Here is a 19,598-nt window from a genome sequence, read left to right on the forward strand (position 1 = left end):
ATATAACTGGCCTGCTCTCGTCTATCCCACATGCTCCACTGAGATCCAACATCTAGTTTCAGGTGGCCTGTGGAACTGCCAGTCAGCTGTTCCTAAGGCTGACTTCATCTCTGGCTACGCCTCCCTGCAGACCCTGGATTTCCTTGCTCTCACTGAGACCTGGATTACTCCATTCAACACATCCACCCCAGCAGCTCTCTCCACAGCATATTCCTTCTCCCATACACCCAGACCCACTGGCAGAGGAGGTGGCACTGGTCTCCTGCTCTCTCCAAAATGGAGCTTTTCCGTCTTCAAGCTACCTAACTTCACTCCTTCCACCTTTGAATTCCATGCCGTCACAGTAACCCATCCTATACAATTAACCATTGTTGTTCTCTACCGTCCACCAGGCGCCTTGGGAGACTTCTTGGAGGAATTAGATAATCTCCTCTCATACATCACTGAAACTGGCCCTCCGCTGACTTCAACCTCCAGACAGGGAAGATAGACGAACTAACATCTCTGTTAACCGCCTTTGCTTTCTCACTGTCTCCATCCCCACCAACTCATAAAGCTGGCAATGTCCTTGATCTCATATTCTCAAGGAACTGCACTACTTCTAACCTCTCTATAAACCCGCTCCACACATCCGATCACTTCTTCATTTCATTCTCTCTACCCCTTTCCAAACATAACAAACTAATCTCTTCTCATCCTGCACCTGTCCGCCGTAACCTTAGTTCCCTCTCCCCCTCTACCTTTGCCTCATCGGTGCTCTCAGCCCTCCCTTCCTCTGACTCGTTCCAACTCCTGCCTCCAAACTCTGCTGCTGAAACTCTACTCTCTCATCCTCTCTGGACTCTCTCTGTCCTCTCACATCTCAGCAGGCTCGTCAGTCCCCTCCTGCTCCCTGGCTAAATGACGCACTGCGTGCTAATAGAACCGTCCTTAGGGCAGCAGAGCGGAAACGGTGGAAATCCAAACACCATGACGACCTCCTAACCTATCAGGCTCTCCTCTCCTCTTTCTCTGATTCGATCTCTCAGGCAAAAAGCACTTTCTTTCAAGATAAGATCCAATCTTCCTATTCCAATCCCAAAAATCTATTTTCCATCTTCTCCACCCTCTTGGACCCTCCCAAAGCCCCTTCCCCCTCCTCCCTTCTGTCAAGCGACTTTGTTAACCACTTTGAAAAAAAGGTTGATGATATTCGCTCTTCTTTTTCTGACTCACCTTTACTCACCGCTGGGTCACCAGACCCTCCTTTCACCCACACACTAACCTCCTTTTCCCCTCTCTCTCCAAGTGAGGTTCTTACCCTCATTACCTCTGCTCGCCCTACCACCTGTCCTCTGGACCCTATCCCCTCAAACCTCCTTCAGACTATCGCTCCTGATATTCTACCGTTTCTCACCCATTTCATCAACACTTCTCTAACTTCTGGTCACTTTCCAAATAGTCTCAAGGAGGCAAGAGTAAACCCTCTCCTAAAGAAACCCACTCTCAACCCGTCTGATGTTATAAACTACAGGCCTGTCTCTCTCCTCCCGTTCCTGTCTAAAACACTTGAACGCGCTGTCTTTAAACAACTCTCCTGTTATCTCCATCAGAACAACCTTCTGGATCCGCACCAGTCTGGTTTCAAGGCAGGTCACTCCACAGAAACTGCTCTCATTGCTGTCACTGAGGAACTGCACACTGCCAAAGCAGCATCCCTCTCCTCTGTCATCATCCTGTTGGACCTGTCTGCTGCATTTGACACGGTGAACCATCAGATCCTCCTTCGCACTCTCCAAGAACTTGGAGTTTCAGGCTCTGCACTTTCCCTCATCACCTCATACCTCAAAGACCGTACCTACAGGGTAACTTGGAGAGGGTCCGAGTCCGACCCTTGTCAATTAACTACAGGGGTCCCTCAGGGCTCTGTTCTTGGTCCCCTCCTCTTCCCCCTGTACACAAGCTCGCTCGGATCAGTCATTAGCCCGCATGGTTTTTCATACCACTGCTACGCTGACGACACCCAATTAATTCTGTCCTTTCCCCGCTCAGAGACCCAGGTCGTCGCACGCATCTCTACTTGTCTAGCTGACATCTCTCAGTGGATGTCTGCTCATCACCTCAAGCTCAACCTTGACAAGACTGAACTGCTTTTCCTTCCGGGAAAAGATTGTCCCACTCTTGACCTGACAATCAACATCGGCACCTCTGTTGTTTCCCCGACTCAGACTGCAAGGAATCTGGGTGTGATCCTAGATAACAAACTGTCCTTCACTGAAAACATCGCTGCTACAACCCGTTGCTGCAGATACACGCTTTACAACATCAGGAGGATACGTCCCCAGCTGACCCAGAAAGCCACGCAGGTTCTGGTCCAGGCTCTCGTCACCTCACGCCTAGACTACTGCAACTCCCTACTGGCTGGTCTACCAGCATGTGCCATCCAACCTCTGCAGCTCATCCAGAATGCAGCGGCTCGTCTGGTCTTCAACCTTCCTACATTTTCCCACACCACTCCGCTCCTCCGCTCACTTCACTGGCTTCCAGTAACTGCTAGAATCCACTTCAAGACACTGCTACTTGCATACCATGCTGCGAATCTGGCCCTTCTTACAGATGTAGCGCTTCGTTTCAGACACCTACCCGTACGGGTCCATGATCGGCATGGGGTGGGCCCCTGCTGAAAAGGAAACCCCGCCCCCCCCCCCGCAGGACTTGAAACGCCCCCTTGATAAATACATTTAATTATAATGAAACCAGCTGCAATGGATCATGGATCCACCAGGGGGAGCCGTGAAAAGCTGCCACACTGGAACTCATGTGAAATAAACAGCTGATCTACAGGTATCTGATATAGCGGATATTTGTTAAGATCCATATGTCACGGATAGGATCATATTCTGTGCTAAATAAGAGACATGTAATCATTTACTAAACATCACCATGTTTAATTCACGTTGGCGTAAATACAAAACCATCGCTATGTTTTTAGATCAGGAAATGCATCCAAGCTCAAACAAACGATTTTCAATTATCATCCTCACGATCATTTAATGTATCATATGTTCGCGAGTTGAAATGAATGCACTAAATGTAATCCACGTGAGTTTCCAACAACAAAAATAATCGCTTTGTTTTTATATCACATCCGACCGGAGGAAAATGCAGCGGCTCTCACTACCAATCATCCTAATCCCACGGGCAAACAATAATATGTACAGTGTTAATAGTTTACTGTATTATTAGTGTCTAATATTACTGGGGTTTTCGGAATAGTACTGGATTTTGATTTAATAATATATTTTATTTATAAGCGCACTTTTCATTTGCGTAAACAAAACTCAAAGTGCTACAAAATTAAAAATTAAAAAGGGTGAAACAAAACAACAATAAAAAAACAAACAATTAAAACAACATAATAAAAGCTGTGACATTCATGCCCGCATGGCATAATGTGGGGGATTTAAAAATCTAGTTAAAGGCTATTCTAAAAAGATGCGTTTATTGATTTATTGTATCGGCTTCATATCGCAATATATTCCCGAAGTCTGAAATGCAAAAATGTCCCACATTAGGGCAATTCACCCTACATTTAATCATTCAAACAAAATCATATTTTGTTTCTTTTTAACGAAATAAATGTGGTTTAATCCACATAATTTACTGTGTTAATTGTTTACTGTAGTATTGTGCACATTACTTTTCGCTGCTTGTTGCACCTGGTTAGAAGCTAAACTGCATTTCGTTGTCTCAGTACCTGCAATATGTGCAATAACAATAAAGTTGAATCTAATCTTGAGCAGGAACAAATGTATTTAGGCTACTTAGTACATATCTGACATAAACGATTAAACACATTTGTGCATTCTTTAAACCGAGCCAAGCCGAGTCCAGAGGTGGCGGCACATTAAAGTGTGCACCTGATTGTTTAACTTGAAGGTGCCTGATGACATTTAATCATTCAAACAAAATCATATTTCCTTTCTTTTTAACGAAATAAATGTGGTTTAATCCACATAATTTAGGCCTACTGTGTTAATTGTATACTGTAGTATTGTTTAACTTGAAGGTGCCTGATGCAGAGTCCTGCACGGGTCTGATTTTCAAGACCCGCTCCCACCACGCGACGTGCAATACCGAACCCGCCCTGCTACCCGCTACCTGATGTGAACATTTCCAGAAGAACTCTAGCTTGAATGGCCTTTGTATGTGTATACAGTAGGCCTACAGTATAGCCCAACCATGTACACCTTCCTTTTTTCCCGTCCAAAGTTTGAATTGGATAAAGGTAATGGTTATCGATGGTGCTTTTATAGCCTATTGTATAATAACTGTGATTGATATTGCTTTTCAAATGCATATATGGCCACCCATTTACACGGCTCTTCCCGTCAAGAATATGAATAGAACTTAGTTAGATCACTTTACATTTCTGCTAATTAATTTTTAATCACACACGTCTCCCCACGTCTCCCCGTCCCGAAAATGATAAATAAAATAAAAAGAGGAAACAATTTTCAAGTTCAGTTTTCAACATTTTATTTAATGTCAGTGGTTCCCAAACGTTTTGTGCCTAAGGCACACCAAAGGACAAGTAAAAATCTCAAGGCACACCTATTGTCCAAAATAGCCCTTATAGCACGTGTTATCACTCATATCATGTAAAATATCTGTAAAAGTGCATAATTATTTACTAATGCCAAATAAAATGTGACAAAGACAACTATATTACTCATGAAATATTTATTAACGAAATATTTCAGAAATTAATTTGAAACTTTATCAAATTAGGCTTCATCAAAGCAGCAACACACTCATTTAAACCAGACAGGTCACAACATTAAAAATGAGGCAAAGGAAACTCAGCAGAAATTCAGCACAGAGAACTGTCAATGCAAGGAAGCTGCATTGTCCATGGTCCTGAACTACAAATTATAAATGTAACATTTCAGCAATCAGCATTGAAACATGTGCTATTGTAAATATTTTTGCCGACTTACAAATTAGTGAGATACATGTGCCTGTCGGGGCGCGCAGTTTTTTTAATCCTTGGTGGCACTGAGGAGAGGGCCACTCGCAAGTCCTGTTCAACAGAGAGCCGTGACCTCTTGTTGTTCTTCATGTAAACCAGAGTAGAGAACGCCAACTCCAGAGATGGGGTCGTTACTAAAAAAATTTAATATATTACATATTACTTTTAAAAAAGTAATATATTACACTACTTCGTTACTATCTACATAAAGGTTACTTTACTCGTTACTTTACTCGCCGAGCATGTACGAACTGCCCATGCATGAGTGGCAATAACTTTCCTTACCAGCGGCGGTAGTGTGTATTTGTCATTCAAAACAGGCAACAACCGGAAGACAGAGAAGAAGAATAGACTACGTGATAATAAACAAACAACAAATAGCATGTGCGGTAGCTTCACCTTAGCATGTGTTCTTTGCAGGTGTTTGTTGAGGTTTGACGTGGTGTTTACAGCAGTGGATAACAGCTTCTGGCCTGGACACAGTTTGCACCTCACCGTCACATTCCTGTCTATTCTTCGGACGAACTCAAAATAATGGGTATACCTCCACTCCTCGAAAGTTATCGCTGACTCAGCCATGTTTATGCAGCACTGCACGTGGAGATGTGGACGCACAAGTCGCACAGATTACGTACATATAAACCCACAAAGTACTGTGTGACGACCCCTCCCCCCTTCTGCCTGGCTGTGCTCCCTGCCTTGCTGTCCTCTGGCAGGTACTGGGAGTGTCGTCCTGTTTGTGCCCGCCCATCTAGAGGCGGAGCCACAAGAAGGTATAAAGGTTGCCCAGCTGCAAGGATCACTCTCTGATTCAGATCCTGGCATGCTGCAGCAACCTCAGCCTACAGCCTGTGCTAGGTTTGATGCACCCTCCAACATGCTACAACACCCTTCCACACACCCACACACTGCTCACACTACTGACAGCCTGATTCTTACCACATTATACATCAGAGGTGTTCTTCAACAATCTGTTAAATAAACATATATTTTCATTTAACTCTGTGTGGCCTCCCTGTTTGTTCCAGCCTTTGGAAGGTTGTAACAAGTGGGGGCTCGTCCGGGATAATTTCCGGTGCTGGATAAAGGACATGGTGACCTATTTCAGTCAGGGAGTGTTCACACAGCTGGTTGGTTGACTCTGAGTTTGTAGGGGAAAATAGGTCACTGTGAGTAACTGGTCTTACTCACAGTTGTGTTTCTGTCCAAGACAGTTGTGTTTATGTCCAAGGCAAGCTATTGCTGTTTTGTGTTAAAGGCTGTCAAATGTTTGGAACCCTTATTCCTGTTCGGTATAAGCAATGAGAGACACAAGTTGTCTTCATTGAACCTTTTTTTGTTTTTGTTTGTTATTTTTGTGTAGTAAGTGGCTAGAGCATTTGCTCGGGTGCACTCCATGACTGCCTAGGTGATTTTCGTTTGCTGAGAATTAACCGGGTCACTGGGGTTTTGTGCTTAAAATCCTACCACAATTCTACACGAAGACTAGGGGTGAGTGAGTCAGTAAGCATTTGGTAAGGTAGTTAGCCAGAGGAGTGGGGTCTCCATATGTAAAACTGTCTTTCACTATCAGTACTGCTGGAAAAACCTTGCCTTGGTCGGTAAACAGTTAAATGGCTTCTATTGAAGAGTTTGTTGAGTCCCCAAATAAGGATTTGTTGAGTACTTATAAAAAAGATCAGCTTTTGAGAGTGGCTGACCATTACGGTCTTGCACTTCCCAAAAAGTTGAATAAAGAGGAGTTGTTGGTAGAAATAAAGGCACAGTTAGTGGAAAAAAGTGTTTTGTCTGTCTTTCTGGGGCCTACCTCCCAACAGTCAATTGAGTCAGGTAAAGTTTCAAGTATGGTTCCAGTCCTGTCTGGACTTGGGGTTGGACTGTCATTTAAAGAACAAAAGGAGCTTCTAATGCTACACTTGGAACGTGATGTGGAGATAGAAAAGTTGAGACAAAATGCCCGTCTTCAGGAAGCAGAGATGGCTTCTAGACAAAAACTAGACTTGGAGCGCTACAGATTGGAGCTGATGAGTGAAGGTAAGCTTCCAGCTGAGACCAGGAGAGCTGCAGAGACTGTAGGTCAAGCATTTGATATTGCTGTTAATTTGAGGATAGTTCCGAGGTTCAACGAAAAGGACCCGGACATTTTCTTTGTGTTATTCGAGCGTCTAGCTGAGGCACGAGACTGGTCTGATGTTGAGCGCACCCTTCTGCTTCAGTGTGTCTTCACTGGAAAGGCCCAGGAGGCTTTCGCTGCCATGACTGCTGAAGACAGTAGCAATTACCAGTTGGTGAAAGCTGCTGTACTTCAGGAATTTGAGTTAGTACCTGAAGCATATTGACAGCGCTTTAGGTTACTCAGAAAAGAGAAGCAGTCACATATGGAGTTTGCTCGTGATTTAACCACTAGTTTCAACCGTTGGTGTGTTTCCTCACAGGTAAAAACTCTGGAAGATCTGCAGGAGCTTATCTTGCTTGAGCAATTCAAAGGTACCTTGCCTGACCGTGTTGTTACCTACATTAATGAGCAGAAAGTAAACAGAGTTGCAGAGGCATGTCAAAGGTGTGGATAATACAGTGGCTGATGCCATGTCCAGGGCTATAACCTCCTAGGTTAACTAGTGTTTTTCTCCCTGCAGGAGTGTCTGTTTTTTCTGTTTTGCCCTATCTTAAAATGCTTCTTAGGTACCAAAGTTGCTGAGGGGTTGAGCAAGAGGCTACAGATGTGCTTGCAGGTTGTACGAACATTTCAAGGTTAACTTTGGTTGGGTCTATTGTGTTTGGTGGTTGTGTTTTTGTGCCTCAGGTTGGAGGATCCTAGTGGGTCCTCCATTTTAAGGGAGGGGGTGTGACGACCCCTCCCCCCTTCTGCCTGGCTGTGCTCCCTGCCTTGCTGTCCTCTGGCAGGTACTGGGAGTGTCGTCCTGTTTGTGCCCGCCCATCTAGAGGCGGAGCCACAAGAAGGTATAAAGGTTGCCCAGCTGCAAGGATCACTCTCTGATTCAGATCCTGGCATGCTGCAGCAACCTCAGCCTACAGCCTGTGCTAGGTTTGATGCACCCTCCAACATGCTACAACACCCTTCCACACACCCACACACTGCTCACACTACTGACAGCCTGATTCTTACCATATTATACATCAGAGGTGTTCTTCAACAATCTGTTAAATAAACATATATTTTCAATTAACTCTGTGTGTCCTCCCTGTTTGTTCCAGCCTTTGGAAGGTTGTAACAACTGATATAGTAAATTAAAAAATAATTATTTTTGTGTAGTTGTATATTGCAATAATAAAGTATGGTTGTCACAAAATCCCACGGCACACCCGGACTTGCCTCACGGCACACCAGTGTGCCGCGGCACACCGTTTGGGAACCACTGCACTAGATATACACAGCAGCCCAGCCTGTGAGCAGTATGAACACCAATGAGCGCTCAGCTCGAGATACCAGCGAGTCGAGAGAGAGAATGATATCTGCATTTTCTCTTTTGGTTTGATTAGGACACATCCTGGGGATTGTGTTTACAAACATTGACCAGACCGTTCACCAGCCCCCACCCCCCATGTTGCCTATGTTGTCCTGTGTTGCGAACTCTTTGTTTAAAACAAATTGGCCATCGGAATGTGTGGAGGAAGGGTCACATTCCACAGCTCTCCCCCCCCCACCCCCCCACTCTGTAGGTTTTTGTTTGCATATTTCTATGCCGTAATTCATACTGGTCCTCTCACACACATACATTCTCCTTACAGTATACATACATAGGCTATATGAGTCCGTGTATCTACGGACCATTTGTTTTTCTTTATTAAAAAAAGTAAACGGAAGAGCATCTGAGAGGCGTTTTTGTCCTTTTGCTTTTTACCTTACTAAATGGTCTAATGGTCAGTGGAGCGAGGGGGGGAGGCCCGCGAAACTCGCGGAAGTGATTTCAAAACAAAAAGCACTCGTTTGCTTGCAACAAAGAAAACGGCCAAGACACAAATTGAGTCCAGAAAATGAATGTTATTAAGGCTGTAAATATAATAAGCCCGTGTCTAAAATTGACAACAGGCTTATTATATTTACAGCCCTTAAGATACACTTTTGTGTTTAACAGCTGACCACCATGACATACTTTGTTTTAGTAGATTTCGCATGAGAGCAAAATGTATAAATATGAGCATTCAATTATATGAATATGAGAACAAAATGCATGAATGTGTGAGTGACAATATATGAATGTGTGCATTGAAATATGATAATATGAGAGCAAAGTGTATGAATGTGAGTGTAAATATATACGTGTGTGAGAGTGAACATGTATGTATGTAAAAGGAGAATATGTGTGTAAGAGTGAAAATGTATGTAAAAGGAGAATATGTGTAAGAGTGAAAATATGCTGCATTTTGAATGTCCGATAGTCCACCATTTCCACCGGAAATATCAAACATTTAATAAAAGTGAAAAACAATGAACAAGACTTAATGTATTCATAATTAATTATATTTATTTCGTATGGATGTAGGATTTTTGACTTTGTTTAGAGCAGTGATCTTCTACTATATGAACATTTTGGACCCAAAATCACACAAAAAACGTAAAAACAGATTTTGAAAATGATATTATTTTTCATATAGGTAACACAAACATACACAACGAAACCATTTAAAAGCTGGAAATATATACATGGGATGTCACTATGATAATGTGAAAGTTTGATTGAGGTAGCATGTGATTTCATTCTGATAAGACAAAAGTGTTATTACAAATATATATATATATATATACACATTATGTACAAAAATCTGTTTTTTCTGTCTTTATCTGTGCCACGCTTCAAAGCGGTTTCTGTCAACTACGACACAGAGGGCAACATCACAGATTCCTCCTCCTCCATGTCAAAAAACAAGCTTAAAGCTTGACTCACGTTCAGAGTTCTCTTCATCATAGTTCAAAACTCTAAATCTAACTATATCTAAATTCTCAATGTTTGTCTGTCACTTTACTTCAATCGCAGTCTCCCGCCGCCTCTCTTCGTCTCCCGCCGCCTCTCTTCGTCTCCCGCCGCCTGGCTTCGTATATCTTCGTCTCTCTCCATTTGCAGCCGTCTCTCTTCGGTTCCCGCCGTCCCTCTTCGTCTCTTTTCGTCTCGTTTCGTTTCACTCCGTTTACCTGATTACCTCACCCCCTCCCTGGTAAATACATTCTGTTGAGCAGAATCTACAGTTTCCAGTATTTTCCGTTTCGTAAAATGATAAAATACGGCGAAGATATTAAAATATGTGCTTCCATTATTCATACTTCTGAAATATATCTGTATTAACTTTATATCATCGTATGTCCATGTTTATTGGGTCTTTTTGCCTGAAACAAAGACTGGCATATAGTTTCAAGCCAGTACTTTCGACAGAAATACACATACACATCCCATTGAGCAGGATCTACAGTTTCCAGTATTTTTCGTTTCGTAAAATGATCAAATACGGCGAAGATATTCAAAAATGTGCTTCCATTTTTCATACTTTTGAAATATATTAACTTTATATCATCGTATCTCCGTGTTTACTGGCCAGTACTTTCAACAGAAACACACGGCAATGTTGTCCGGACTGTTGTTTTTATGCGGCACCGGCTTGAACCGGTCATGTGATCTGATCACGCCGACGTGACGGTCGACTCCAAAGGGTTAATATTAAATACATATAAGTATTTTTACAACTTGTATTTAGAAATACTCTGTTGTAATTATTGATGCATAAATGTGTTCATCCACTCAATGTGGCATCTGCTATAATGGGGTTAATGTATGATATTACTTAATAATACAATACATTATAATATATGATATGATAATTACATTTTAGTTTTATTCATTTCTTATTTCATAGTTTCTCATTATTATTATTTGTATCGCTCATCTTATTTTTGATTTTATTAATCTGTGTGAATCTGTGCCGTCCTGTTTTTCACTCTCACCTTGTTGCTGTTTGAACTACTGAATTTCCCCACGGGATTAATAAAGGTCCATCTTATCTTATCTTAATGTATAAGTTGATTTACTTCAATCTACTGTACTGTGTAAAAACACCCCAACAATATTACAAGAAATATACTGCATAAAGCAAACTATATACTTTATTTGATCTAAAATATTGATGTTTCTACAACACCCAGTTGTCTTTGTGTATTTTGTGAATGAAGCGCCATCTCATGGTTAAATCCTGTAATTGAACAAATGGGGAAATTGGGCAACGCCCTCTAGCAATTTGGCAACACCCCCAGCCACTGGCATCCGCTGGGCTTTTGACTGGGACACACCCATTTGAGTCTGATTTGGAGTGCTCCATCTGTACATCCAGGACATGGTTAAACTGTACACCCCAGCGCGTGCACTACGCTCTGCATCATCCAAACGACTTGCTGCACCCTCGCTGCGAGGGGGACCCAAGTTCCCATCAGCAAAAACACGTGGGTTTGCTATCCTGGCTCCAAAATGGTGGAATGAGCTCACCATTGACATCAGGACAGCAGAAAGCCTGCACATCTTCCGGCGCAGACTGAAAACTCATCTCTTTCGACTCCACCTCGAGCGATAGAATTACTAACAAAGAACTGCTAACAGAGCACTTATATACTAATAAAGGACTGGCTTATCTATAGCCAGTTGAGTAGCACTTGAAATGTGTGGCTCTATGCAACTTGATGTACTTATATGATTCGGTTTTCTTCAAGGTTGTGTCTTCCTGGTCGAATGTACTTATTGTAAGTCGCTTTGGATAAAAGCGTCAGCTAAATGCAATGTAATAAAAATGCCTCGGGCCACTCCATCAAAGAAGAAGAAGGTTAAGAAAAGTAAAATGGAGCCGGATGCAGTGGAAGAGGAGGGTCTCGTGCGTCCAGCTGAAACGACAGCGGAGGAAAAGAAAAAGGGGAAGAAGGTGGATGGTCAGGAGGAGGTGCAGTCTGAGGACCAACCAGCAGGGGGCGATGCAGAGACAGAAAAGGAGCCGGAGACAACAGACGCAGACGCCTCTCTGCTCGCGTTGGGCCAAAAGAAGAAACGTCTCCGGAAGAAACTGAGTCTGAAGAAGAGACAGAGGATCCAGAAGAACGAGACGCAGAAACACCGGGCGGAGTGGAGACACATGGAGGAGAGCAAAATGGCCAAGATCCATAAGTGTTGCAGGAATGAGGTACTGTTCTCTTTCGGGAGAGGAAGGAGGAAATGTGACGAAGGTAACTTCGTCACTGTGGACTGACGGCTTCGGGCCTTGTAACATAGCACATGTGGTTTGGTTTGGGGGTGTTCCCCAAACCCGTTTTGTCTGTTGCTCCTGATTGTGTTCACTTGGTGACCTGTGTTGTCTCCTCCCCCCTCACCTGTGTCTAATTGCTGATTAGTGTGTGGGTATTTAGGCTCTGTTTCCCTGTCTGTGTGGGTGGTAGTGTGTGTGTGTGAGAGATCCTGGTGGCTGGTGACTGTGCTCACGTGAACAGCAGATTGAGGCTGGGTCATATGTTTGTGAGTAATAAATGCCCACACCGGGTTGTATTTTGGACGTTCTGCCTCCTTGCTTGGTCGGGCCGCTCAACGGTCAGCTTCACAAATGGTAATGGCCCAATTAGGACCACTCGCAATAGGTGTTGTTTTGACTATGGTGCCTTTCTCTTAAACTAGATTTTAAATAATAAATCAACTCTACCTGGTGCCATGACATCCCTCTTATATCTCTGTCTCGCTCTGTTGTCGAGGACGTGTAGTGTTGTTTGAAAAAGCTCTGCAGCTCGGGAACTCTCCAGGGTCTCGGGCTCCATTTGCCGAAGGAATGGAGACACATGCATGGAAGAGGAGGCTGAGCTTCGTCTGGAAATGGACAGATAAAAGAAAGGTTTTTTTGTTTTGTTTTTTTGTCTGTCCCCTGCTGAATACATACTGTTGCAGTTGAAAGTTTAAAAAGTCATTTGATGATTCATCACCTTTGTCTGGAGTGAAGAGAGGCTTCATGTAGCATTCGCTGGCTTTCTTGAAATGACGAGATAAGCAGTTCTCTCATAGATGTGGCTGGAAGTGTCACAAAATAACAGCATGAACATCTGTGACTACAATATATTCTGTAAAGTGTTGGATAGGATATACATTTACCAAAATACAGGACTGAAATTACTGTAACATTTTTGAAGTTATTGTTCTTTAGGTCAGAATATTGGAAGTTCTATTGTCTGGTTCTACTTAACATTGTAGAAAGAAATATATTCATCTTAACCAATACATGTGGATTAGTCTATAATGTCAAAAAATATAGGAAAAAGTTCTAGTTATGTTGATAAACTCAAGTATATTGAAAATATGTTATGAAAAATACATGGTATAGTATATCGAAAATATAATTTAAAAGTCTAAAACAAAGAAAGTTTGATCAAAAAATATAAACAGTATAGTATCATGAATAAAATCATAGCGTAGTATTTCGGAAATATCATGAAAAAAGAACAATGTAAGAAAAGAAGGTTTATCAAAGCATGTTGAAAATCAATATAAAAACTCATTTTATAGTATATGGCAGATATCCTGAATAAAAGTATAGTATGTCGAAAATATCATGACTAAATGGCCTAGTATAGTATGACTATAGCATAAACTGGAATACAATTGATAGTATGGTAAAAGAAAAGTAGTAGGCGGAAATATCATAACAAATCATAGTATAGTAAATAGTAAGTAGTAACAAATAAGAAAAAGAGTGATAGCGTAGTTTGTCAAAATGTCATTAAGAACATTTGGTACCACTTCACAATATGACTACCCTTATAGAGGATTCATAAAGGGTTTATAATGAGGTTATTAATTAGGTTGTAAACACTTTATTAATTATTAAGAACCATTTATAAACCAGTTCTAACATAGTTTTCATACACCAACACAGGCTCACTATTTGGCAAGATGACTAAGCCTTATATTGGCACTAGCTTACTTCGTCTTCTTCATCAGCCAGCATCCTTGGTATCTGTAGTTCACTGAGTTGATTCTCCCCCCATCCATCTTGATGTTTCTTGGCATCTCTTTATGACCATTTATTTACGAGTTACTAACATTTATAACTGCCAAAAGGGAGCCTTGTAAAGTGTTAAACACATTCCCATTTATTAATGAGTTACTACCAGTTATAATTTGTTTAAGTTATATTAAGCCTTAAAGTTATGTATACATTAGGGCGTGGTCACATTGAGTGACAGGTATGTCCAGCGATCTGCTAGCAGCTCCGTGGTGCTACAGGGATTAAGCCTGCTCAACTCATCCGCGGAACATAACTTGAACTCGGCCGTGTTTGTTGTGCTGGTGCCTTGTGGACTATTCTTCATGCTTATATCGGACTATTGTGACTCGCTCTGCGGTTAAAACAGAGGGTGCATGAATGCGGTGTTGCGGTAAGTGAAATTCGAGTACTTTATACATGTGTTGCTTATAGGGTGACCAGGTCCCAACAAACCAAATGTGGGACAAGGAGTATGTTTGTGTGGGACCCCCCCCCGGTTTATTGGTTTATTCAACAGCATCCAATAAACAATGACAGAAAGTGAAGTCAAAATGCAATAACAATTTAGTATCTTAATAAAGAAAAGTAAACTAAGGCTAACCAAGGCAGCAGGCATTATTCACTTCAAGTGTTTAGAAATGCATCTTCCTAATTCAACTAGTGTATTACCTGTAAAAGTAGGCACAACTTAAATTAATAGATCAAATAAAACCATAAGTAGGGAGACCAGGGACAGTTGTAACACGGGTCGGTTGTAACACCTTCAATATCTCCAATCACAAACAAGCTAGAGTGATGAAACTCACTCTGCACATGCGCAGTTAGATGGTAAGATCGCTGAGAAAAAAAGGAACTAGTTTGAATTTCTCACGTAAGATATCAGCAAATGTGTGTTTCTGAGGTAAAACATTAACTAAAATTATATGATGTATTTTTTGGATACTGTCTTGAGTTCAAATGTCTAGGAATCCAAACTAGTATTATTAGAATCACTGTTTTGTAAGCTACAAATATAACTAGCTAAATATGGGTCAAGCTAGCAATCAGGCAGGTTCACAGGGGGTGGAAGCCAGACTGGTGGTCCTGGGGCGGTTGTAACATGGCACATTTACAATGATGGCTCATTTGCTTGAATGATCAATTGTTCATTCAAGCATACAGTTGTATTGTTGGTTGGTGTGCATTGTCCCTGTAAAAATAAACAGAATAAAATACTGTATGGTAAGCCTAAAGTGTGTGCGTGTGTTTACAGTATGCCAAATGTCAGAAAGAGGAAGACAGACAGGGGAGTGCCACTTCCTCTGCTGCAGAGGGCCTCAAATGAAGTTGAGAAGGGCAAATCATTGAGGGAAGTGGCAAGGTCCCATGATATATGCCATGTCACCCTGTACCGGTTCCATACAAAGAGGCTGGGGTTGGAGAGTCAGGGATCAAAATCACCCCAAAGAGTAGGCTACTGGACACCAAAGAAGGTGTTCTCAACAGAGCAGGAGATGCTTTTGAGAGACTACCTGATGGAGGCAGCTGATTTATATTATGGTCTCAGCTCAAAGGAGGTAGGTCTACATAATTAAGGTAGAAGCACCTCTCAGAGAACAGTTTAATCCTTCACAGAGGATGATGCTGTGTGTGTTATCTGTTATCCTGTTCATTGCTCATTGTTTGTTGGGGGATGTGTGAAACCCCATTCAAATCTTGTTGCCTTAGAATTTGACAGCTTTCCCTATTTGTTGTCATGTAGTGTGAAAAAGGTAACTGTTAAGTGTAAGTATGAATATGTCTGCATGTAACTGCACTATAACTGTTCCACAGTAAGAGGGCGCTATAGGCGTAAGGAGGCGCAGCTATTGTAGCTGACGTCAGGTATCAGGTATAAGGGATTGTTCTCTCCCCTTCTATCTCTCTCTCTCTAGCTCTCATGGAGAGCAGGTCAAGTGGTGCAATGCACATATGAAAATAAACCATGCCAGTTAAGGCTAAAGAAGACCTCGTCGTCATGACCAGTTTATTGCTATACATGTGACTCTGTCAACAGTAACCGTTATTAACATGTTACAACCGTGCCTGGCATGTGTTACAACTGTCCCTGTACACAAGGACAGTTGTAACAGTTGAGGTTTTTAAAAAAAAATACATTTTCCAACCTGTGCTTATTTCATAAAAACATCTTAAATACATTGTTTCAGTAGCTGACATATTGATAATGTATAATATAGCAAAATGGCTATCCTATTGTAAATGGTTTTTTACTTATTGGGTCTCCCCTACAAATCATAACTGGCCAGGAGGGAACAAAAACATAATAATACATAAAATAAAATAGCTTTCAGTTTTGTCCATCACAGCAACAACAGGTGGGTGAGTAGGAATGTTTCCATAGAGTGGGATGTCTCTTTTTGAGCGACACATTTCTTGTGAGAATCGCATTCTCGGTGTCTTTTGACGTCGTATTCACCGCCATGTGAAATTGAAAAATTACTCTTGCAAAGATTGCAAAAAACTCCCTCTGAGAGTCGCCCTGCACTGGCTTCACCTACGGGTAAGTGTCTTCCCAGTCTTTGTTGTATGTGCATCTTCTTTTCTTCTTAGCTGTAGTTTCAGTTTCCTCCATTTTCCATAACCTGCTGCGTCGCCTGCGTTATTGACTGACATTCGTTGTTGTTGTTTGGCGGGGCCGCGGAGGTGTGTGTGTGAGTGAGTTACTCTCATTGGTTAACACTAGACCAGCAGTTACAGTTTGATTGACAGCAAACACACCCCTGTGATGATAGCCTTCCCTGCTTTCTCAACTGCCGTTGGATAAATCTGATTTTAAAGAAAAGCGTTTTAGCCTATCAAAATGAAATATGCGGGACATGGTCTCAATTTGCGGGATGCACCAAAAGTCCTGAAAATGCTGTGCAGTCCCGCGCAAAGCGGGACATCTGGTCACCCTAGTTGCTTATGTTTTTAGTCAGCTAACGTTAATGAATGTTAAGGCTTGGGTTAGCATTTAAGCAAGTGGTAGCTACATCTGCGCTAACGATGCTAATCGTAGCATCCAAGTTAAAACATAATAGAGAAGTGTTAAGCATTAAGTTGGATAATACTGTAGATCAAATGCATTGATAAGGTAATACCAATGCTGATAAAGCAAACCATTTTATTTGAGTATTTGTGTTTGGGAGAAGGTACTGTACCCAGTTCCTATGTTCGGCAGTGAAAGACTGGGCTTTCTTGTACAAGAGAATACAAAACAATAAAACAAATCAATATGGACCATTACTGTATAATTATCCTTAAATTATGTTATACAATGCACCTAATAAACAAGTATGGCATTTTGAAACATGATGTGCAACCATTTTTACTGTAATTTGTGTGCATTTTGTTGTTAACAAAGATGATGTTATGATTTATTTTTTGTTAGTATGCTCGTGGACGCTTTGGACGTATCTGGAGAAGGAAGAAATGGGTCTTCGGAATGATGGGAGTTAAAGACAAAAGGCGGAGACTAGTGTTGAAACTAGTGGAGAAACGATCAAGATGCCACCTTGTCCCTCTGATTAGACGGCATGTTAAGTCAGGAAGTAGCATATTAGTGATGAGTGGAAGGCATACAGGAGAGTGCTGAGTAACATGGGGTACAAGTTAACCACTACATCATAAACCACAGCAGCTGGTTTGTGAACCCCCAGACGGCAGTCATACACAACATAATGAAAGAGCTTGGTCGACCGTCAAAGGACATGTCCGTAGACTGAGAGGAAACCGTACAGAGAGTATGTTGGAGGAACACCTCAAGGTTCTTGAATGGTCATCTTGGCTTGGCTCTGCTCACCCCGATGGACTGCTTGGACGCTTGTTCAAGGATATACGCAAAGCCTTTCCAGTCTGAGTACCATTATGTCTTACCAAGTCTTTCATTTATGTCTGAGAAAAGCTTTTATGTTTAAATATGTGTATCAGTCATACTAAATAGTCATTATTTTGAGTCCTGATTTTCTTCATGTGTGAATAAAGTGTTTTGCTTGGTTCTGTTGCATCTTACTTTGCATCTCATGCGAAAAATGTGTATTAGGTTAGCGTTAATGTTATAGCTCATTCATAAATGGACATGTGTATTAAACTTAAAAACAACGTGTTAGTGAGTCATCAATAAATGGTGATATGTGTCGCACTTTACAATAAGACTCCCTTTTGGCAGTTATAAATGTTAGTAACTCATGGAAGGAAGTCTTATTGTAAAGTGGTACCGAACATTTTTATAGTATTATAACCATTAATAGTATAGTATGTTGAAAATATAATCAAAATAAGTCCTTAGTATAGTATGTCCTTAATATCTTAAACAAGTCATATATGTTGTATATATCAGGACAAATAGTGATAGTATATAAACAAATCATGAAAATAGTAATATTATATTAATTTTAAAAAACAAAACATTTTTAGTATAGAATGTTGAAAATGTCATGTTTGTATATTATTTAATGGATTCAAGGCATTATTACTGTCACCTAGTAGGACATCTGATGGCTAGCAAAACATACTTTTTTTTTTACAGCTAATGATTTGTTTTCCATTTATTTTCTATACAATTAAAAAAAACACCCTCAATGAGACATAAGAATGGCTATCTTGCAAACATCTCCATGGTTATGTCATCTTTCTAATCCTTGAATGTATGCAGATAATTAGCTTAAAAAAATCGATTTAAGACGAAACTGTTTACTTACCGTTTAAATGTGTGGCTTCGTCAGTTGAAACTCTTGGGAGAATGATGCAGAGCAGAATGATAAGGAAATTCATATTTAAATAAAATGCCATTTTTTCTCTGCAGTTTTACAGTACAAGCGTTAAAGATTTTCACAATTAAAGCCCTATCAAAGTGCAGTGTTCACTGCCCAACGTTTCCTTTTATATTCAGATAAAGCAGGGAGCCCATGGCAATGGTTAAGAAAACCAGCCCACACGAGAGCCTCTCTTACATTCAGCGTTGCCCTTGTCCTTGGTTGACTGGTTAAAAAAACACACTTTTTTTCTATAGAAATAATGTAAGTAAGCAATGACTCCCAATCCATTGACTAAAATAGGATTTGACATTGACACAGCGTTACACCAATGATTAAATCTAATGTTTTTTTTTGGATCAGTGGTTCTGACACCAGTCACAAATTGCCTTAATTTAAAACTAAAAGTATCAAAATATAAAAGTAATGGATAATCTCAATATCAAATGCAATGCCAATCAATTCAAGGGAAACATAGGTATCCACCAGAAAAAGTTAATACCATAACATTTAGAAAATTCATACGGTAGGAATATAGCTTCCATCTTAAAAGTATACACAAAAAAAACTGTTATTAAAATCAAAGACAGAGAATATGCTTTTACTACAATAAATGGATTAAGAGGATACAGTATTTTTTAACAAATCAGGTGTCCACCTACTAATCTGTTAACAAGAAGGAAACCACAGCAAACTGTTTTAGTTTGATACATTTAAGTGCATAAATAATATTTTTTTTTAATAAATCATGTGTCGACCGAGTGAAAGTGTTGTAAGGTATGTGAATATGCTTCGTACTA

General features: G+C 40.9%; 1 protein-coding gene across 1 annotated transcript in view; it reads right to left on the bottom strand.

The window, feature by feature from the left end:
• Positions 1 to 18,835, bottom strand: part of LOC117468095 (thyroid peroxidase-like) — a 53,631-nt gene extending 34,796 nt beyond the window's left edge. Inside the window, exons 1-3 of the mRNA XM_034112076.1 lie at positions 18,745 to 18,835; positions 12,969 to 13,053; positions 12,695 to 12,855 (exon numbers count right to left, since the gene is read on the bottom strand). Of these exons, the coding sequence (XP_033967967.1) occupies positions 12,695 to 12,855; positions 12,969 to 13,053; positions 18,745 to 18,835 (337 nt within the window). The remainder of the gene's footprint in view (positions 1 to 12,694; positions 12,856 to 12,968; positions 13,054 to 18,744) is intronic.
• Positions 18,836 to 19,598: the final 763 nt, after the last annotated feature.

This window comes from Pseudochaenichthys georgianus, chromosome 22 (genome assembly GCF_902827115.2).
Source record: "Pseudochaenichthys georgianus chromosome 22, fPseGeo1.2, whole genome shotgun sequence".
NCBI classification, from domain to species: Eukaryota; Metazoa; Chordata; class Actinopteri; order Perciformes; family Channichthyidae; genus Pseudochaenichthys; species Pseudochaenichthys georgianus.